Genomic DNA, 22,971 nt, shown 5'->3' on the forward strand with positions numbered 1-22,971 from the left:
GATCCAGGGGGAGGACGGGGGGGAGGGTGGCTGAGTGACAGGCTTCATCAAGGCCACTCCTGCTTCCCAGACTGCCCCTCCACCCAACAGAATAACCAAGGGTGGTGGTGGGGGGTAAATGTAGGTCAGTAGCTGGTTGGGGCTGATTCCTGCTGCTGACTGTCTGGAGCAGATTTACTGTCGGTGTCCTCCATAAACAATAAATGAAGAAAATATTTGTTCAGGGACTCCGGGACACAGGATCCTGGGTGGATTCTTCACATAATCCTGTTTTGTGTTCACAGCGATTCGTCTTTGGGGAGTTTTTCCTGATGAAGCCCAAACGCAGCCTCAGCTTAAAGCTTCTACCTTCATTTGCATTGCAGAATCTTTTTAGAGCTACAGCCTCCCCTCCTCCTCTATACACACACACACACACACACACACACACACACACACACACACACACGCACGCACACACACACACACACACGCACACACACGCACACACACGCACACACACGCACACACACGCACATACACACAATAGGAGGGCTAACTGGTAGAGAGCCACACAGCGGTCAGCAGAGCCCTGCAAAAATATGCAAAGTGTAAAACTGCCACGTGGACCCGATGAAAAGCACACAGCAAATGGATTCCACAGTGGGAGTGGGCTCGTGTCATTTTTCTCTCTCAATCAGGAAAGAAAGGCTGAGTCAGCGTATCTCTGAACACGTGACAGCCCTGAATCTCCCACAGCAAAAGAAATAAATGAATCCAAAAAATAAGGAAAGCAGAACTGGACTCACATGACCGGAGTGCAAGCTGCGCCCGTTTATTCACGCAGGCCTGCTGCATGCAGCATGACCGCATGCTCTGCTCAGACCTACAGAGGTTTACTGTTATTCTAGAGCAGTACTGGCATCACTCAGAGATCAGATATCAGCCGGCCAGCACTGACGGTGATTTCCCATCTGTCTCTGGAGTCGTGCATCATCTCCAGCTTTCTCCCTGCGTAGGTCAGAGCTGCATTTCATTCAGCTGCCTCTCCAGCGGGTCTCACCCTGCAGTCGGAGCCTTCTAGTTTGGAGATTTCTAACAAGCACCTGCAGCAGGTGGATAACTGGTTAAAGTCCTGCTGCACTGGGCTCACTGAGGACCAGTCCAAGGAGGTGCAGCTGAAGTCCATCGACGAGGCGAGGAACTCCCTGCATGGACAGCTGATTGTATTATGTGTCATAAAGCACCTGCTAACTGAGGCCTCTGCAGAGGAGCACCACACAAACACCGTTGCTTAATCATTTAATTAAGAAAACACACACGCCGGCTGTCACGCACGACCCATAATGCACTGCAGAGGCACTGATAATGGAAGCAATTACAGCTTTTTCTATTTCTGCTGATCTAACTGGAGGAACTAAAAGGTTTGATGGGGTAAAAAAAGCCCTGCAGCGACAGAAGCTCTGAGCCTGAATGCTTGTGTCTGTGCAGTCTAACATCCACACACACACACACACACACACACACACACACACACACACACACACACACACACACACACACACACACACACACCACCATTAAAGCACTGCAGCGGTGCTTCACCCGACACTTGAGCATCATTCTGAGGAGGCGTCAAACAACAGACCCTTTGAGATGCTGGCAAACTACGACGTCTTCAACAATCTGAGGCGTGAAGTGAGACTTTTCTGTGAAGCAGTTACAGAGACCAGCTGAGCACAGATGTGGTCAACATCTGTCAGGAGGCCTTTAAACTAAACTCCATGCTGCACGTTTGTTTTTGGGGAAAACTCAAAGGGATGAGTTTGATGCACTTGTGCAGACACATCACACTTTTTAAAGCGCAGCTCTGGAAGCAACAACTTGTTGCTTTGCCTGGATCTTCAACGGCTGACCTGCAGTTTCACAATCGTTTCTCTGACTGACACTTTATTAGGCGCGTCTAATATTTCCAGTTTTCCAGGTTTTGTTCTGGAAGGCTCCAAAAACTGGGCGAGCAATGGCACACCGATCACAGAGGTGATACAAATCAAGATGAAGCAGCGATTCTGAGCAGAGCTTCAGCAATAATGCAACATTCATAGACAGCATTATATAAGATCGCGCTGCTAACATGTATGCTTTGGCTTCGTTCCTGCGTGCTCGCTGCGCGTAGATGCTCATGCATGATGCTCGGCTTCACCGGGCATCAGGTCCTCCATGCATAAGCAGGCAGTGTCGGTGTCAGTGACAGGATAGACTCACCGCTTGGGCAAATTCCCATTTTCCCATTTTGCCAAACTGAATGGGCCTTAATCCAAGTGCAGCCAGCAGCAGGCCTGGAGTACAGTCGGATCAAAAGCCCTCAGTCTGCAGGCATGTTGGGCTTTACAGTGAAAGACTCAGCAGCTTTCATCATTAACAGACTCTGGTTTATCCTAAAGTTCATCCAATACTAACACAAATATATAACGACTGCACAGTCACTGTAGTTTCTGCATTTTCACCCAGAACCTCTGATTTCTTCTGTGCAGCTCGTCTGTTTGTACAGTACAAGTGCTCCAATTCAGACCCAGCACGCTTAGCTGCACAGAAATGTCTCCGTTTGCCTCGTTTCAACGCACGTGGGCTGCTAATGCAGAGGTGTCAGGCCCAGTTTGGGAGTGATCAGTGCGCCCGAGTCTTACATAAGACCACCTGTGTGCAGCATCTATGGGAAAGATCTGCTCATTAAAACGTGACGCGGCAGCAAGCAGACGCCTGAGGACGCTGCAGGACGTCACCGGACTCAGATACGTCAGATTCTGAGTGACTGATGAGAGAAGTAACACAAGCCTCACCCATAAGAGACGCAGCAGAAACAAGAACAAGTCTAGTTCCAGCTGCACACATGGTGCTTGCCTCTTTGTGCCCATGCAAAATAAGTTTCCCACAGACACACTCATTTCTGAGTCCTTGCTGCTGGAGCGCTCTCCAGCAAACAGCATGCATAAATGACAGGACTGACGACACGAGCAAATATTTTCTATCCCAACACTGCAGGTGTTGGAATATTTAGGATGATTCAATAATGATGGCGGATGACGTGATATCAGCTCCCTGTTCTCCCCATCCTTCCTCAACAGAGAGCGGATCCCGGCGTTGGAGCAACAGCCAATCGAGACGATCACGCTGGCGTAGCCGTCTACTTTACCTCAGCCAGAAACTCAATCCCATCACACACAGCTCCCCGATCGTCTCTGTTGCTACAGCAGCTGCAGCCGCGCAGGCTTTCCTCAGAGAGGAAGGTGAACACGACACACAATCAGCAACGCCACAAAGGCCGAGGAGCAGAAAACAGCTGGCTGATTATTACCAACGTTTCATAACCACAAACTCAGAGACCCACTTCCACAACTGTGACTCTCACATCTGGGAGCTGGAACGCATCATTTCTGCCTTTATTATTACGTAATGACATTTTTTACCGAATCAGCAATAAAGTCACAGTGAAAACAGGAAAATCTCCTTTCACTTAAACTAACTTATGATTAAAAAACAACATTTGTGAAGCTGTTCGATTAACCAAAACCTGGATTTGGTTAAAATGAAGGCTTAAGAACATCCAGATCAACTGTGCTGCTGCTGCACGTCCTCGTTCTTCTCTAACCGCCCAAACAAACTCACTCCCTGACTGGTTTTGTCAGCTCAGCTCGAGCAAAGATGACGGCACGAGAGATTTTCGATGAGGAAGGTAAAGCCAGGTCAGCAGTTTGCTCCAGTCAACAAACACGTTATGTTTGGAATCATCTGCCACATTCGAGCTGCCCTGCAAACCAAACTCAGGTCCAGCTCTGTCACGGTGCTTCATACACAGTCAGCTTCTTCACCCTGATCATCAGCATCCACCTCTGACCAATCACACGGAGTGACAGCCAGGATGGACACCTTCTCCCTGCAAAGATCTACATCAGCCTCCTGCAAGAAAGCCCAGGAAGACACAGCAACTCTTCATCACTGACGACACTGCATTATAGACTGCATTAATCACAGCTTATCACACTCACTCACTCACAGTGGGGGGCTTCAGACACGCGTGGACCACAGCTCTGCACATGTGGGCTAAATAAACTTTGAAACATTTATTATCGACATGAAAAACAGGTCTTTTCCCAGCACCCCCGCCCCGGGCACAGAAACGGGAAGTTGATGCGCATTAGAAATCAGCTCGGTGTGGACTCACCTCCCCAGCTCGTCCCCGATGTCATAAAATTCCTCCACATTTTCCGGGTTGAAAACAGTCATGTTGTCCAGGCACTTCTTCCCCCGACCACAGGCGCGTCACACCGGCTCTTCACAGCCACACCATCCCTACCAGCAGCCTCCGGTGTGGGCAGGGTAACGGCCACCGATCCTCCTCATGCTCGGGCTTCCACACGGAGATCAACAGGAGGGCAGAAGAAACGAGAGCATTAGATTATGAAACCGTGCGGCTGCGGGGGAAGGTGGGCGTGCGGTCAACAGAAGGGGCCCAAAGTGACGGAGCGGTGAACCTGCAGCCCCGGCGACGTCACGACCCCCGGAGCTGCCCTGGCCGCTCTGCCCCCGGACTCCCGGCTCAGTTATCTGGCTGCCAGTTTTAAGATAATAATAATAACGCGTGCGTGCGTGCGTGTGTGTGTCGCCACAGGCCGGAGAGGAATGCAAATAACCCCCGTGTGGACGCTTGGTGTAGCCATGGGAAACACGCTAACCTCCTCCTCCTGCTGCTTTCAGCCCGGTGAGGAAAATGACTGCTGAGCAAAGTCAGAATAACGAGCCGCACAGGTGTCTGACCCGGTTTAACCGTGCGTGCCAAAGTGCCCCCCCCCCCCCAAAAAAAAACAACTACTTTAACCACCAGACCCCTCAGCTCCCCCCGCAGTAACTGCACGGCTCGCCCCGGTAACGTTTTATTCCTCCGGAGTCGGAGACATGAACCTTAGCTGGAAAGATTTCTCACCGGGAAACGGGGGGTTTCCAGATTACTCCGTGGAGGTCTTACCGTGTGCCGGTGGGGGTCCCGCTGCCTGACGAAGCCGAGATTTCATGCGGTTAGTGGGAGGCTGTGATCCAGGTTCGGCTCACGGAAGACAAAATGCTGCTTTGAACGGGAGAAATCAACGTTAACAATGTGAGGCAGGCTGGTCCTGGTGCTGCGTTCACGGGCTGGGGTTAAATAGGAGATCGGAGACTTGGAGCGACCGGAGGACACGCTGTGTGTATTTCACGTGTTACCGTTAAACGAACAACGATGACGTCAACAGATCAAAGGATAAATCTAAACAGTGATTTTACTAAACGTCACTATAATCGGCGGGTGTTTGTCATCCGAATTTTTAGTAAAACGCAGCTGAGATGTCCGAGTTTCTACGTGTCGTGAAGGCAGCGTGGGTGTGTGAGCTCCTTCAGTCGCAGGAGGGCAGCAAACCTCCACTTTGAATCACTGAAGCTGAGAATTTGTGCAAAAATACGTTTTTATGTAATTCAGACGTTTTATGTTAATCTGTTTATTTTATTCCCTGTTTTTTTTTTTTCATTTTTAGAGTAAAAGTAGCAAAATCCAGACTTTTTGTCATTATTGCAATGAATTAACATCTGTCAGCAGTTATTTATTTATCAGAGATAAAATAAATATTTAATAACAATTGAGGATTACAAAGCTGTTATTAGACATCTACAAAAATAAAATGTTTACTTATTTTATTGTTTTTCCTCACTTCAAGTCTTTTTACAATTAAAGAGCGAATAGTTATACCTGCATGTGTCTGTAATGCAGCACTGAAAAGGAATCAGTAGTTAAAGCATGCAAACTGTATCAGGCAGAACTACATTTCTCTAAAAAGCACATGACACATGTGTCAGCTGGCTCAACATCATGATATTTGTTGTTATTATGGTGAAATAATATTTTTATAGAGTGGAAACCAAAACATCAGCACTCAGGGAGCATGGACGGCACAAGTTTGTTTCCAGCACCATCGAAAGATTTTAAAAGAGGTCCGTACCTCCAGTCAAGCCGTGGCCTGATGCTGATGCTGATGAGCTCCTTTTCACTGCGTTCTGATGAATCATCATCACACGAGACATAGAAAACAGTTTTCTGCTGGAAGAATAAAGACTGAGGATTGATAAAGTCTCTGGTGAGTGGATCAAAGTGTCCTCTGGGTGCAGCTGAGGACGTTAACAGAGACGTGACTGCTGACAGAGAAACTCAGATCTTACAAGGTTTGAATGTTTCTAACACTGTCTGATGACTTCAATGTTTTATTAAATTTGAATGATTTTCTATGTGGTGTCAGACATCTGGACAGACGATGCACTGCACATACTGCTCCTTGTGCTTTCTAAATAGCTTCTGGGGTTTGTGAATGCAGACTGAGAAAGAACTGTTGGTTTAACTGCAGCTGCATTTGAAACCAACAATGTATTTATGTTTATTTAAGAGAGAGAAGAATAAACATGACCAGTATCTAAAGTAAAATACAATATGAGATTAAAAAGATGATATTTATCTGTCAGTCTGTGAAGAAAGTTCTAAACACTGTAGCATGAACCTGATTTTGGTGTTTTTCAGTAAAAAACTTCTCTTAAAGATGTGATGTATAAGAATAAATGAATAACTCAGTAATTGCTCCTGCACACAGGGTAAAAAGGCAGTTTACAGTCTGGATGATTAACAAGGGAACAAACTTTATACATTAAAGTCTCTGTTGACCTTTCCCTCTCTGGGCGTCTTCATGCCTGATCCATAGTTTACATGTTCAACCAAAGCAGATGTTCACAGCTGATCACAGCTGCAGGTCTTTTCTCAGCAGCTGATCTTCATATATAGATTTAAAAAGCTAATATTTAAAAATATTATTTATTTATTTTTAGTCAAACATCTCAACCAAAGAAACTGGGAGATGATTAAAGCAGCAGAGGAACGTTTGGGCTGAAAAGAGGAAAATTAAACGACTCCTGTTGTCACAGGTTGCAGCCAGAGGGACAGATGAAGAGTTTTGAAGAAGATGATGTCGTCGGTGCACCGAATGGTTGGATTGGATTATCAGCCAGTATTAAACAGATCACCACCCTGAGAGGAAACAAAGTCTGCTGACTTCGTTTATCTTTTGGCTTTTCTTTTGTTTAACCAGCAGCTTTTCCACCTCTGACATTTCCATCAGCTCCTATTAACACCACAATAACAGTGATGTGACAGCTTAAGCCCCAAAATATTCATTTCATATTCTGGTCATTTATAGTAAGATCAGGAGAGGCTGCAGAGCCGATCCTGGTGTTCTTTCATTCTTCTGAAAGATTGTGTGTCATTTTAAAATATGATGCTGGAAACAAACTGCAGCAGGAACTTAACCCGAAGCTTTGTCAGAGGTTTCATACAAGTTAGGACACAAGCGTAAAAAAAAAACAAAATTCAATGATTTGTGAAACTCAGATTTAATTGATCATAGAAGATAGAAAATACACCAAGTGTTTAAACTGAGTGTTTAAACACTGGAATAAGTCTCTCTGTCCAAGTATTTAAGTGAGGAGCAAAAACTGCTTCATTTTCACTCACTTTAAACACGTAGTGTGCGCCATCTGGTGGCCACAATGGTAAACTACACCCAATAAGAAATAAAACCAAGTACACAGATTAAAGTTCAATGTTAGCAATAAAAACTGAAGCAAATATCTGAAAATTGTTGTTTAAAATCAAGACAAAAGTAAGACTGCAGTTTATCATCACCTTACTGTACGTGAATGAGTTTGTTATCTTCAGTGTAAGAGCATCAGACCAACACTCAGCAACTTTAGGACTGGCACAGGCAGACCTGGCAAACTGCACATAGAAACACCTGAGCCAATAAGGAGGCTTGTATCCAGGACCACTGCACCAACATGAACCTCCAAGGACATGAAGACACTGCTGTGGAGCAGGAAGCACTCAGAGGGTGTTGTGGTGTTTGTCCAGGGAGCTGAGCGCCACATGCACGCGCATGTCTGAGTTATAATTTGCTTCTGAGGTTGTTTCACCACAGTGGCAAGTAAACATTATTCAATGATAACTGAGCAAAGTGATCGAATACACTGAATTAATAACAAACATCTGTCTGACCATCTTGTTTCATTCTTTCCTTTGGGACAGTTGCTGCTCTTTCACTTTCAATTTAGTTTTATTTACACAGCAACAAATCACAACAACAGCTGCTTACGGTGCTTTATATCGTAAGGTGGACCCTACAATAATAGATACAGAGAAATGACCCCCTATGAGCAAGCACTTTGGCGACAGTGGGAAGGAAAAACTCCCTTTTAACAGGAAGAAACCTCCAGCAGAAGCAGGCTCAGGGAGGGGCGGGGCCATCTGCTGTGATTGGTTGGGGTGAGAGAAGGAAGACAGGATAAAGACATGCTGTGGAAGAGAGACAGAGGTTAATAACAGATATGATTCAATGCAGAGAGGTCTGTTAATACATAGTGAGTGAGAAAGGTGACTGGAAAGGAAAAACTCAATGCATCATGGGAATCCCCCGGCAGCCTACGTCTATTGCAGCATAACTAAGGGAGGATTCAGGGTCACCTGGTCCAGCCCTAACTATATGCTTTAGCAAAAAGGAAAGTTTGAAGCCTAATCTTAAAAGTAGAGATAGTGTCTGTCTCCCGAATCCAAACTGGAAGCTGGTTCCACAGAAGAGGGGCCTGAAAACTGAAGGCTCTGCCTCCCATTCTACTTTTAAATACTCTAGGAACAACAAGTAGGCCTGCAGAGCGAGAGCGAAGTGCTCTAATAGGGTGATATGGTACTACAAGGTCATTAAGATAAGATGGGGCCTGATTATTTAAGACCTTGTATGTGAGGAGCAGGATTTTGAATTCTGGATTTAACAGGAAGCCAAAACAGGAGAAACCTGCTCTCTCTTTCTAGTCCCTGTCAGGACTCTTGCTGCAGCATTTTGGATCAGCTGAAGGCTTTTCAGGGAGTTTTTAGGACTTCCTGATAATAATGAATTACAGTCGTCCAGCCTGGAAGTAATAAATGCATGAACTAGTTTTTCAGCGTCACTCTGAGACAGGATATTTCTAATTTTAGAGATGTTGCACAAATGGAAGAAAGCAGTCTTACATATTTGTTTAATATGTGCATTGAAGGACATGTCCTGGTCAAAAATGACTCTAAGGTTCCTCACAGCGTTACTGGAGGCCAAGGTAATGTCATCCAGAGTAAGAATCTGCTTAGATACCATATTTCTAAGCTTTTCAGGGCCGAGTACAATAACCTCAGTTTGATCTGAATTAAGAAGCAGAAAGTTAGCGGCCATCCAGGTCTTTATGTCTTTAAGACATTCCTGCAGTTTAACTCATTGGTGTGTGTTATCTGGCTTCATGGACAGATTACATCTGTGGGATGATTATTGGTAATGTTTTTTCTAATGGTTAAAATGTTATTTGTGAAGAAGTTCATGAAGTCATTACTAGTTAATGTTAAAGGGATGGTTGGCTCAACAGAGCTCTGACGGTCAGCCTGGCCACAGTGAGAAACCTACTTTGATGCCATTTCTCTCTCTCAGTGATTCTCTGGTAAACTGTGAATTCTGCTGTTTTTCAGAGTTAAAATCTGACAGCTCACAATGCAAGAATGAACCAGCAGACGTAGTTACAGGCTGCTTATTGAAGAGAAACCTTGGTCTTATTCAGCTGTAAAATTTTCTCAGTCTCAGTTTTCTTGCAGGTTAAACATTGATCAGGTGTTCAGGTGTCTCAGTGATGTCAGCAGTGAGACTCCCGCCCACTCTGCTGAGAAGACTTTGTTACAGGTGAGTTTTCACTTTGAAGCGATGTCGCATGAAACGTGTGGAATATCAATGACGACTGTTTTTAGCTAAAAGACCTGAAGAGTCACTTTATGAATTCTGCTCCCAGCACAGTGATGTCACAGACACACAGCTCAGGTAAGATCTGCAGGATGACCTGATCAATAATAAGAACTAAAATCAGTCCATGCACAGATTGCAGGATCTCTGCGGTTCTGTTTGTGACGTTTGATCTCAAAGACAAAAATCCAGTGAAATGATTTTTTGAATTTCGTGTCAAAAAGCTCGTCTGTTTTAAATTTGTTCAGATTTTAATAAAGTAACGCTTTTAATCCAGCCGGGCAGTGCGTTGTTGTTCAAGAGCGGAGAGTCTAAAGTCCAGGGACGATGAACTTAATTGCAGCCATAATGTTAGGAGCAATAAAAAATTCATTAATAAAAGTATAATATTTAACTGTAAGAATATTAACTGTGTAAATGTAGATCTGTGTGTATTAGTGCAGCTTCTATTCATGTTAATAACCAGGAGCCGTCAAAATAACATTTGGTTTTCAGAAAGTTTCAGTCAGTCATGTCCCATCTGGTGTGTTTTTTTTTAAAATCACAGTTATGGATGCTTTCCTTCTTTTCATCAGTTTGTGGACATCAGAGTAATAAATACGATACGTGGAATACAGCTGAGTAACAGTAATGTAATACTCACTGTGACCTGTGTGACCTCCTGTTAGTCTGTAGTATTTAAGCAAAAAAAGCCAACTTGTATGAGGTCGTGTGCGTATTCCATCATGAATTGATGTATTTCTCTTTTTATATTTAAGTATTTTAGATTTTATTTTTGTGACTGTAGCTGTTATTTTCTCGTCTGCATCAAAGTCTGAAACTTTTGTATTAATCTTTAAAAAGGTTCATAAGTCTTAGTCTCAGATTATCTAGGAACATAAAGCTGATAGCAGAGAATAATCAGAAAGGGCCTTTTTTAAATCATTAACTCACGTTCATATTAATAAAGCCGACCTTTGACCTGCAGTTAGATATAAAGTAAATGTGATGTGTATCATGTCGAGTCGATGAGTAACAGCATGCAAAAAGAAGAAAATGATAACGTTTGGAAAAAGTGAACATTGACCACAGAGTAGATAACATCCACTGTGTACAGATAAACACAGACTTCTTGTTACCTTGTTTAATTTGAACAGAGGCAAACTCATCAAGTAAAGCCTCTAAGCTTGGTGGGAGCAAATATTAGAGTAACCTGACCTCTCAGAGTTCTCGTATATGCAAATCTGGAGGTTTTATTTATGACCTCAGCAGTGATGGTCAGGGCTACTCGACATTGCTGTTGGATGTGCATGCAGATGCAGTTAAGCATGTATTTTATGACACAGCGACCAGGTGTTTTATCAGGACAGGTGAACACAAATGTCTGAGACACGACAGTGAGCCTCCCCGAGATGTCATCCAATATGCGTCCAGAGATCTTATTCTGAGTATTCACGGCAGCCGTAGCCTCTCCAAGATCTTATCTGTGCTGCACTCAATGAGCCCATTTTGAGAAACTCACGCCTCTCCCATCGTTCCAATCCCAGCGGGCAGCCTTGTGAGGGTTTGAACAGCCGGTTCCGCTTTCTTAAATCTCCGATAAGTCAGGGCCAAGCCAGCTCCGATCAGCCAGAACCCTGTTACCATGGTTCTGAATAGGTAGATATCTTCAGCACTCAGGCTCACCCGAGCCCAGACTTCTTGTTGAGAAAGGGGTGTCAATTGCATTTAGGGACCAGTCGATCCAATCCATAATTCCTCTTTTAGGTTTTTGAGAACAGACTGTGAGAGCGTGTTCCAGGGAAAATGAATACAAAAAAATACGAGACTAGACAAGGACATAAGAGGCTAAGCAGGGAAGCTAAGGGAGAGGAGGAGAAAAGTGTGACCGCCTTCGTCAAGAGCAAGAGCAGAATAGGCTCTTTGAACACAAGAAATGACAACATCACAGAGCGCAAGTATGGAGAAGCTCGCGGCTCTCCAATGGGAGATTGAGAGACCAGTGTTGGACTGTAGAACTCTGGACACGCACACACATACATATACACTGATATGCACACACTCATCCCCCCTCCCTTTCCAAACGCCTTCGATGCTTGTTCCCTCCTGGGAACACGGCGGGTCTGAGCCCACGCTGGAATGGTAGCGCTGGGCAGGATGGCTGCTGTGTTTGCCTAGGATTCCTCCTCACCCCCCACCCGACCCTGAGGCTTGTCACGTGTTCCATAATGTTGTGCTGTGGACATTTATGTGCTTTTTTGTGCAGAGGAGTTTTTTTGTTTCCTGTTCTCATGCTGTCCTCCCAGGAGCCCAGCATGAGTAGAGGTCTCTTTTTTTCCTCTTGTACTTTCCCATTGTAGTGTACATTTAAGTGTCTTTCTGTAACACTACCGATCTCCGACCTGTATCCACATGTGATGTCTGTGTTGTGTGTGTAAGGTCGGGGGGGGGGGGGGGTCCTATTTCACTGCAGGGCAACCTGCATGTGGCGAATAAAGCCTTGATTGATTGATTGATTGACTGTACACACTGCACAACAAATAAGAGATCAGAAGCTTAGTGTCAAAGGGGCCCAATATGTGACTGTGGAGACAGCAGAGCAATTTTCACAAACTTTATTTACAAGTTTAAGCAAAGGAATAAACTTGGTGAGGGATTCGGGGCTTGATGTTTGAACACGACTCGTAGTGTGGAGATCTAAAGCTGTAACTGTGGACAGAGGAGTGGGTGATTATTGTGGGTATGAAACTTCTCCAGGCTTGAATGAATTTGAAAGAGGAATATGACTCATGTTGCAGGCAGAGTTGGCGACACTTTGAGGAGCAGCTGAAGATCCGGGTGAGCTGAAGAGAGCGATGCTGGGCTGACCTGAGTTAAAAGGGATCCAGTGCAAAGCGGTGGCAAGAGGGCAGCCAGGTGCCATACTGAAATCCTTCCCAGGAGTCAGAGTGTGAAACAGGTGCTGTGACCAGAGAGCTGTAGCACAAGAAAAGCAAGGTGGGTACATAGACTAGAAGTAATACACACAAACATCCTGAGACTCAGACTGAAAACCCCACAAAGGAGGGGGGATGGGGTTGGGGTGGGTTTCTGCTCTATGGCAGGGATGTCAAACTCCAGTCCTCGAGGGCCGGTGTCCTGAAACTTTTAAATGTCTCTGCTGCAACACACCTGAAGAACATTAGTAGGTCATTAGCAAGACTCTATAGAACTTACATGTGTTGGGTATATGATGACATGTGCAAATCCTTTAAATGAGTTTTTCGAGACACTGACAAATGAAGTATTTATTGCTGAAAAACAGTCATATCTTTGCCCTGCAGATAGTCTGTAATATTAGATAAGTAATGATAGCAACATGGCCAAATGACACTGAGAATAACTCACTAAGTAAATGCTGAAATAAGGGTGGATGATCTTCACTAGACACTCAAACGGAAAAGTTTTGGATTTCAGTTTGAACCCCACCAACTTTATTCTTGACTCAAATAAGGAGAGTTCATTTGGAAGAACTGAATATGATTCATTGAGAGTACTTTCATTCACCTTAAAGTGAACAACAGTCTGAAAGGGACTTTCTGCCATGTTTTACAGGCAGTCGTGCTTCTGAAGACTAGTTTTTGTTCGCTTTGTTGTGAATATTTACATAAAACCATCCAAGTGTCTGTATCCAGCACCGTCTGTGCAAAACTCCTTCGATGTCAGAGGTTCAAACATGAAAAACAAACAGTTTTCTCTGTCATTGTTGTTTTTTCTTTTAACTCCACAGTCAGTGAGTTCTGCAGCTGAATGACAGCATGGCAGCAGCATCTGGTGAGTCTTACTTTGTCACACTTACATGCAGTAACTGTGAGTTACCTCCCTCTACAAGCACTCTCTGACAGTAAGTTCATTGTTTCTTGGTTTCTCCTGTTTGGAGAAATGTGAAAAAAATGAAGAAAAAGTGATTATTAGAGGATAAACGATGTGACTACAGGTGAATATTTTACAGCAGGTCTCATCTGAGTGTCTTTGCTGAACCAGGCTGCTGTGTTGCAAGTAACATGCTTTAACAATGTGTTTAACCAATAACATTTGACAGAATGTGTTTTCTGAAAATTAACAGTCATGTTTAATAATCTTTCCCAGAACTAATGTGATCTGTTCATGCAGTCAGCTGTTGACATTAAAAGTGCTTTGTTCCATCTGATGTAGTCATTGCAGGATAACACGTCTCAGTGCACAATGCATGTTTTTCTTTATCTTTGCAGGACCACAAGACACTTTTCCCAGACGTCGCAGGAAGAGCTTTGATTTTGTGCCACCCAGCAGTGAGTTTTTAAAGACAAGATGTTTAATGCAAACTTTAACTGGGCAATTTAAGGTGGAAGACATTAGACAGGAGCAGGTGAAGACAAAATATAGCAGGAAGTGTGAAGCCTGTTTGGAATAATGAAAACCTCTTAGTGCACGGATCCTGCTTTCTCTCTTTACATTTAGAGCTCATATAATGTATAGAAAAGTGAAGAAAACTATTTTATGTAAACTTTTGGGGGTCATATCTGGGAGAGGTTACAGCAAATGTCTCCTTAACTTCATGTTAACAGATCAAACATTCAGGACACCAGTGCTTATGTAGCTCTATGCCACAGACATGAAGTTGGTGCAATTTATTGAAATTTATTGAGACCACCTGCACTCATGTATATATCTATCTACTTAGCACTTTTAATTCTTACTCTTATTTTTATTTTCATGTCTATTTAAACGTAATTTATAACAGTATGTTTGCACTGAAGCACCGCAGCAATTTCCTAATGTTGTAAACCTGCTCAACATTTGGCAATAAAACCCTTTCTGATTCTGATTCTGATGCATTCTGTGACAATGGTGATCAAAAGAGATTATAGAAATAAAATTGTGCCAAACAAGAAAAAAAAATTGGTCTTCAGATTCTGTGGATTTAAAACTGAGCTTTTAACAGAGGTTAATTTTATTTTTCAGCTCTCAAACTTTATGTAGTATTCTCACATGTGAATATATATTTATGGCTCAGTAATGATCCATGAATACTAGAAAAAATAACACATATTTAAACAAACTGACAATTTTTGCGCATTTTTCAATAATTACAACTCAGTGGTTACAAATGGAAAATCATTAAATTTAGATTAATTAAAACCTATGATATAATGTTGTTTCTGCTTGTATTAACTTTGAAAGATTCTTTGTTCAGTGTTTGTGTTTGCTGTCGTTTCAGTGTCTGAGCTCAGAGCTGTCCTGCTGGGGAACAGCTGGTCTGAGAGGAGCTCAGTGGGGAACATTATACTGGGAGAGAACAAGTTCAACCCTGAGGAAGAACTGGACCGATGTGTGAGAGTCAGTGGACACATTCAAGGGAAAGAAGTAGTTCTCATCAACACTCCAGATCTGCTTCATCCAAACATCTCAGAGGAGAAATTAAAGGAACATGTGAACAACTGTGTGAGGCTCTCTGATCCTGGACCTCATGTGTTCCTGCTGGTTCTACAGCCTGAAGACTTCAAAGAGCATCAAAAAACGAGACTCTGCAGAGTCCTGAACTTCTTCAGTGATCATTCCTTTGATCATTCACTGGTTCTGATATCACCACCCAGGCGTCCAGGTTTATGGCATAGTGTTATGTATCATACACCTATACAGGAAATGATCAGACTGTGTAATAACAGGTCACTGCAGCTTGAAAACCTCAACATTCGGGAGTTACTAGAAAACATGGAACGCATTGTAGAAATGAACAATGGAACACATGTGACCTGTCAGCACACCAGCGCTGAACAAAGAAAAGAAGCTCCTGTTACTCTGAATGATCCTCAGCCTGTTGGTAAGTAAAAAACCCCCAAACTCTATCTGTAGATATTTTAACATAAAGACACTTTCTAAAGTGCTCAGAAGGAACGATCCACCAAGAACATGAAGCAGCATTTACTGAAGATGGAAAAAGTGAAGAAAGACCAAAAGGCTTTTAGGATCAGTCAGACTGTCTGAGAGTAATTTCCTGTTTGTATCTTTGCTCCTTTACAGGACGTAGACTCTGCATGTTGCTGTTTGGAGGAAACTCAGCAAAGAAGACAGAACTCTGTAACTTTATTGTGAAGAAAAATTATGATTTTTCAGGATTTTCTCCAGACAGACAAGTTTTCCATGGAGAGTGGAGAGGAAAACCTTTAACAGTAGTGAAAACTCCCGACTTCTTAAGTCCATCTCTGAAAGCAGCGAGAGAAGAGATGAAGAGCTGTGTGAGTCTCTGTCCTCCTGGACCAAATGTTCTGCTGCTGATGGTGGAACCTTCTGATTTCACTATGCAGAGCAGAAAAACTTTCAGTTTGACTCTGAGTGTGTTTAATGGAGATGCCTTTAAACACTCAATGGTCATCATCACAGATGAGGAGGAGATGGGACGTTCAGTTAATTCTCTACTTAGAGATTGTGAAGGTAGACACTACAACATGTTTGAAAATGATCATCAACAGTTGATGGAGAAGATTGAGAACATCGTGCATGAGAACAAAGGAAAATTCCTCACAGTCACTGAAGAGACCATCAGACCAAAGTCTGAAGACATAAAAGAACCACCTGAAAAGATCAGAAGAATAGAATCTGAACTCATCAAACCATCTTTAAACCTGGTTCTGTGTGGGAGGAGAGGAGCAGGGAAGACGTCAGCAGCCAAGGCCATTTTAGGTCAGACTGAGCTTCATTCAGCCTCCAACTCATCAGAGTGTGTTAAACATCAGGGAGAGGTGTGTGGACGTTGGGTTTCCCTGGTGGAGCTGCCTGCCTTGTATGGAAAACCTCAGGAGGCAGTGATGGAGGAATCACTCAGGTGTATCTCCCTCTGTGATCCTGAGGGTGTCCATGCCTTCATCCTGGTCCTACCTGTGGCTCCCCTCACTGATGAAGACAAGGGAGAGTTAGAGACCATCCAGGACGCATTCAGCTCTCGAGTCAATGACTTCACCATGATTCTGTTCACTGTGGGCTCAGATCCTACAGATCCAGCTTTTGTTAACTTTGTAAGCAAAGACCCAAATATCCAGGAGCTCTGTCAACGTTATGGACAAAGGCCTGTTATTGTTAACATCAAGGATAAAGAGCAGATCCACACGTTGTTGGACACTGTGGAGCAGATGAGATGTACAAACAAACCATGCTGCTACACAGCTGTAACATTTGCTCGAGCCCAGATTGATCTGATAACTAAACATATGGTCACTCGTAAGTAATTGAATGTTTTTTTTTAATCATTAATCATGTTCTACATTATATTCTAACATCTACTTTATAAACTGTTCACATTTAAAGAAAATCATGTGTTTACAGGTGATGAAGAGAAGCAGAACACGGAGCCTCTCAGGATTGTGCTGATAGGAAAGACCGGCAGTGGAAAGAGCTCATCAGGAAACACCATCCTAGGAGGGAGAGAGTTTAAAGAAATGCCAAGTCAAAAATCAGTCACCAAATACTGTCAGAAAGCAAATAGTGAGGTGGACGGCCGTCCTGTTGTTGTGGTCGACACTCCTGGTCTGTTTGACACAGCTCTGTCACAAGAAGAAGTTCATGAGGAGATGGTGAAATGCATCAGTCTTCTGGCTCCAGGACCACATGTCTTCCTGCTGGTGTTAAGAATTGGTCGTCTCACACCAGAGGAGAAGAAGACATTAAAACTCATAAAGGAAGGTTTTGGGCCGAATTCAGAAAAGTTCACCATCATTCTTTTTACTGAAGGAGATTCACTACAACGTGAAGAAATATCCACTGAAGATTATATTAAAATGATGTGTGATGATTCCTTTAAGAAGCTGATTGCTGACTGTGGAGGAAGATACCATGTGTTCAATAATGTACACAAAGAGAACCGCCAACAAGTCAGTGAGCTGATAACAAAGATTGACACCATGGTGAAGGAAAATGGAGGAAACTGCTTCACCAATGAGATGCTGCAAGAAGCTGAAGCAGCGATAAAGAAGGAAATGAAGAGAATCCTGAAGGAGAAGGAAGAAGAGATGAAGAGAGAGAGAGAGGCGCTAGAAAGAAAACATGAGGAAGAAAAGGAAGCCATCAAAACAAGATTGGGAGAAGAGAAAGAAAAAATACAGCAGGAAAGAGACCAGAAACTCATGGAGATGCAGGAAAATCTAAATAAGGAGCGTGAGGAGAGAAAGAAAGAACAGGAAGCGAGAGAAGAAGAGAACAGGAAACGGGAAGAGAAAGAAGAAAAACGTAGGCAGGAGTTTAAAATGCAGCTTGAAATGTTGGACAAACAAATTCAGTCAGAAAAAGAGGAAAAGAAAAGTGTGAACAAAGAGCTGGAAGAGAGCAGAGACGAGATGAAGAGAAAACAGGAAGCCTGGGAGAAAGAACGAAGAGAAGAACGAGAGAAACGAAGACAAGAAGATGAACAGAGACGACAGGAAGAGGAAAGACGACTGAAAGAAGAGAAGGAAAAAATACAGCAGGAAGCAGAGCTGAAAATCAAAGAGATGGAAGAAAATATGAAAAAGGAGCGTGAAGAGAAGAGAAAGAAAGAACAGGAAGCAAGAGAAAAAGAGAAGAGGAAACGGGAAGAGAAAGAAGAAAGATGTAGGCTGGAGTTTAAAATGCAGCTTGAAATGTTGGACAAACAAATTCAGTCAGAAAAAGAGGAAAAGAAAAGTGTGGATCAAAAGCTGGAAGAGAGCAGAGAAGAGATGAAGAGAAAACAAGAAGCCTGGGAGAAAGAACGAAGAGAAGAACGAGAGAAACAAAAAGAAGAAGATGAACAGAGACGACAGGAGGAGGAAAGACGACTGAAAGAAGAGAAGGAAAAAATACAGCAGGAAGCAGAGCTGAAAATCAAAGAGATGGAAGAAAATATGAAAAAGGAGCATGAAGAGAAGAGAAAGAAAGAACAGGAAGCAAGAGAAAAAGAGAACAGGAAACGGGAAGAGAAAGAAGAAAGATGTAGGCAGGAGTTTAAAATGAAGCTTGAAACTCTGGATAAACAAATTCACTCAGAAAAAGAGGAAAAGAAAATTATGGCCAAAAAACTGAAAGAGAGCAGAGAAGAGATGAAAAGAAAACAAGAAGCCTGGGAGAAAGAACGAAGAGAAGAAAGAGAGAAACAAAGAGAAGAAGATGAACAGAGACGACAGGAGGAGGAAAAACGACTGAAAGAAGAGAAAGAAAAAATACAGCAGGAAATAGAAAAACATGAAAAGAAAAGAAAAGAAGAAGACAAAAAGAGGAGAGAAGAGGAGAAGAAAGAACAAAATCAGCTGGAGGAAAACTATAAAATACATGTGGAAAAGCTGAAGAAGATGCATGAAGATGAGGCCAGAAAGAGAGCTGAAGAGTTCAATGATTTCAAAGAGAAACACAACAAAGAGTTCGCAGCTCAGAAGGAGGAGCACGAGAAGAAGATTAAAGACAAAGATGAGAAGTATGACCTGTTAAAGGCTCTGGCTGAGCACACTGAAAAACAAAAGAGAGAAAAACATCTTGGAGACATCAGTGCTGTGGTGAAGTGTCTGTCTAAGGAGAGAGGGAATGTGAAAAAAATCCAAGAGTTGCTGATAAAACATGAGGATCAAATGAAGAATGCAAAAAATGAGGAAGAAAAAGAAAAACTGCAGAAAAATCATGAAACAGAAATAAGTGAACTAATACAAAAACTTCTGGATGAAGCTGAGACAAAATCTCCCTGCAGCATTTCATGAGATTTTTTTCCTACTTTTTGTGACAGAGCTCAGCTGGATAAAATATTTTCTGTACATTAAAAGTTGAGATGAAGAGATATTTTATGGTCAGTTTGTAAACATTTTACAATTACAGATGGAATTCTTGATTTAGCTTTTATATTTTCAGGATTGTGTTTCATTTTGTACCTTATATGATGTCAATGATGTCAATGATGCATGCAGGATGAATTGCTGCCGTGTAACTTAAGGTTTTAGAAAATATTTGAAACGCTGTTTAATATTTTGGTATATTTTATTTAGATTATTGCAGGCACCAGCGTATTAAACAATAGAAGAAGCTTATTAGATATTTGCATGCTTGCTGTAATTAGAAATATTTAGTATTAAATAAATATAAGTATTATGCTGTCCTCGCCCTGAGTCTCTTGGTTTCACCAGCTAGACAGCGAGATAACGATGCTCCAATAACCAGACTTATTTTCCTTTTTGCGCTGATTTATTGAAGAATGGCCTCTGACCATTGCTTTCTCTTTGACCATCGTAAAACTGAAAGTACAAAATACTGTATTAGCTAACTAACATTGTAAACTAACTTGTTACACTCTTACTGCAAGCTAACAAGATAAAACTTTCAAATGTACAAATTATCGTACCATTTTTACACAAAACAAAAGATAATAATTATTTTATCGACACTCATACTTACAGACATATCTTGTCCAAGGCAACAACATTTTAAGGTCCGTATCAGCTTAGAACAATAACATTACGGTATCACTTTCCGCCATCTTTTATTTCTTCTTGACGTTCTCATTTTTTCCTTTCCCAAAGTAACCGAACCCATATTACAAAGCAGCCACCAGAGGGAGCTCTAGGGCAGCTTACAACTATAATATCCGATTTAAGTTATAAAAGGCAGAACACTCCCCGCCTGGTACAATATAATTGTGCCACTACAACAAACTTTTCTAATAAACATTTTGAACAGTTTAGGGCTATTTCAAACACTTATTTATCACTTGATAAAAGCAAAACCATATCAGCGATGGGTCTCAAAAACACTTTTTCATTTCCATCTTTCACAGTCTTTACTTCTGCTTTTCGAACCTTATTGTCCTTGCTCTCAAATGTTCTTACAACTTTTCCCGTGGACCAGTCATTTCTGTGTGCGAGAGCATCTTTCAATAACACAACATCACCAATTTTTATGTTTGTTTTATCATCAGTCCATTTTCTCCTTTGCTGTAGTGTTGAAAGATATTCACTTTTCCACTGTTTCCAAAAAGAGTCTGCCAAACACTGTACTTGCTTCCATTGCTTTGAGTAGAGGTCTGGCGGTCCAAAGCTTCCTGTTGGTGCAGATAATGCATTGACCTTTTGTGTAAGGAGCATTGCTGGAGTGAGAAGGTTTGGTTTGTCTGGATCTGCTGAGACTGGTACAAGTGGTCTTGCATTCATTATTGCCATTACTTCTGCCATGAATGTACTTAAAACTTCATGCGTTAGTTGGACATGTACGGCTTTCAACAGAATACCATCTAGGATGCATCTTGCTACTCCAATAAGTCTCTCCCACGATCCACCCATGTGTGACGAGTGTGGGGGATTAAACAGCCATGTGCATCCTTTCTCTTGCAGGTATGAGTTTAGTTCTGTGTCCTTGTGATCAATTTGCAACTCATTGCATGCTCCAACAAAATTTGTACCTCTATCAGATCTGAGTATTTGAGCAGGTCCACGGATGCAGAAAAATCTCCTCAGCGCATTGATGAAGCTGGATGTTGACATTGTTTCAATGAGCTCAATGTGCACAGCTCTCATGGACATGCAGGTGAAAAGCACAGCCCAGCGTTTACTGTCTGCACTCCCTCCTCTGGTGCGACGTGTGGTGACCGTCCAGGGTCCAAAGACATCCAGTCCTACACTAGTGAACGGTGGCATTGGTGTCAGCCTGTCCACGGGTAAATCTGCCATCTTTTGGGTCTGAAGTCGTCCTCGAAACTTTCGACAAAGAACACACTTGTAAATAACAGAAGAGACGAGCCGTTTACTGCCAATAATCCAAAATCCAGCACCTCTGAGCGCTCCTTCTGTTAGGTGACACCCCTGATGCGCTACCTTCTCATGATAGTATCTAATAAGAAGGATGGCTATATGATGAGCATTTGGGATAATGAGTGGATGTTTCTCATCTTTTGTTAGGTTAGCAGGTGCCAATCGACCTCCTAGTCTGAGGAGCCCATCTTCATCAATAACTGGATTTAACCTTTGAAGACAGCTTTGTTTTGGAAGTGGCAGATTTTCTTTTATGCATCTGTACTCTTCTTTGAACATTTCACTTTGTACTGTGTGAATGATGAACTTTGCTGCTTTAGACGCTTCATCTGCAGTGTTAGTTTCACTGAAACACTTCCAGCCTTTACCTTCTGTGTTTGTTTTCTTGAATGATGCTGCCACACGCTTTAGTGATGCAATAGTGCGACACAATCTCATCCAATGAGAGAATCTTTCAAAACGGCATGGCCCTAGCTGTGTTACTGAGGCTTTGGTAACAAAACTTGTTATATCAGGTCTGATCTCTGCATCTGTGTCAGGATCGATCAGTGTGAAACTATCCCAGTGAGACTTCTCTATGTCGTGTTGTGTCAAAAAGGAAGGACCACTAAACCAGTTTGTAGAAGCCAATGCAGAAGCTGCAATCGGTCTAGTGCAGGCATGGGCAAACTACGGCCCGGGGGCCACATGCGGCCCGTTAAACGTTTTGATCCGGCCCGCCAAACTTGAAAAAAATTTAATAAATTAACCTTGTTAATGTTTTATTTCCCCTGCAATTCTGATGTTTCCTCACTAGATGGCGCACTCTAGATATATTGGCTTTCTTGAGGTGAAGCGCAGGCCTATTACTCCACGTTTGCACTTTACCCTGTGACCCACCGACCCTCTATGAAGATGAGCGTACCCAAGAAAAGGAAAGTGGACAGAGAATGTCGAGTGTTCAAAAAGGAGTGGACAACTAAATATTTTTTCACTGAACACCGATCATCTGCTGTTTGCCTGATATGCCAAGAAACTGTGGCGGTTTTTAAACAGTATAATATTAGCCGTCACTTTGCCACAAAGCACGCTAATTATGCTAGCAAGCTCTCAACAAAAGAACGGGAAGCTGCTGCTGAGAAGTTGGCAGCTAATTTGAAGGCTCAGCAAAGTCAAACTGCCATTCAAGAGTCAAGTACCAAGGCCAGTTTTATGCTTTCATTCAAAATAGCAAAGGCCAGCAAACCACTGTCTGAGGGCGAGTTTTTAAAAGAATGTATGGTAGAGACAGCAGATACAGTGGGGCAAAAAAGTATTTAGTCAGCCACCGATTGTGCAAGTTCCCCCACTTAAAATGATGACAGAGGTCAGTAATTTGCACCAGAGGTACACTTCAACTGTGAGAG

General features: G+C 42.7%; 2 protein-coding genes across 2 annotated transcripts in view; one reads left to right on the top strand and one right to left on the bottom strand.

Moving 5' to 3' along the window:
- Positions 1–5,171, bottom strand: part of dapk1 (death-associated protein kinase 1) — a 66,248-nt gene extending 61,077 nt beyond the window's left edge. Inside the window, exons 1-2 of the mRNA XM_085295600.1 lie at positions 5,003–5,171; positions 4,202–4,387 (exon numbers count right to left, since the gene is read on the bottom strand). Of these exons, the coding sequence (XP_085151726.1) occupies positions 4,202–4,263 (62 nt within the window). The 5' untranslated portion in view covers positions 4,264–4,387; positions 5,003–5,171. The remainder of the gene's footprint in view (positions 1–4,201; positions 4,388–5,002) is intronic.
- A 4,626-nt stretch (positions 5,172–9,797) lies between these two features.
- Positions 9,798–22,896, top strand: LOC146563189 (uncharacterized). The gene is made up of 7 exons (XM_085295602.1): positions 9,798–9,932; positions 12,632–12,830; positions 13,603–13,646; positions 14,084–14,143; positions 15,073–15,675; positions 15,876–17,069; positions 17,175–22,896. Exons 3-7 carry the CDS (start codon positions 13,631–13,633, stop codon positions 19,547–19,549), a joined length of 4,248 nt encoding a protein of 1,415 aa, XP_085151728.1. The 5' UTR covers positions 9,798–9,932; positions 12,632–12,830; positions 13,603–13,630; the 3' UTR covers positions 19,550–22,896.
- The last annotated feature ends 75 nt before the right edge of the window (positions 22,897–22,971 follow it).

The sequence above is a fragment of the Mchenga conophoros genome, linkage group LG12 (genome assembly GCF_057382185.1).
Source record: "Mchenga conophoros isolate Kocher_MC1m ecotype Shallow Benthic linkage group LG12, M_conophoros_male_GT1.1, whole genome shotgun sequence".
NCBI lineage: Eukaryota > Metazoa > Chordata > Actinopteri > Cichliformes > Cichlidae > Mchenga > Mchenga conophoros.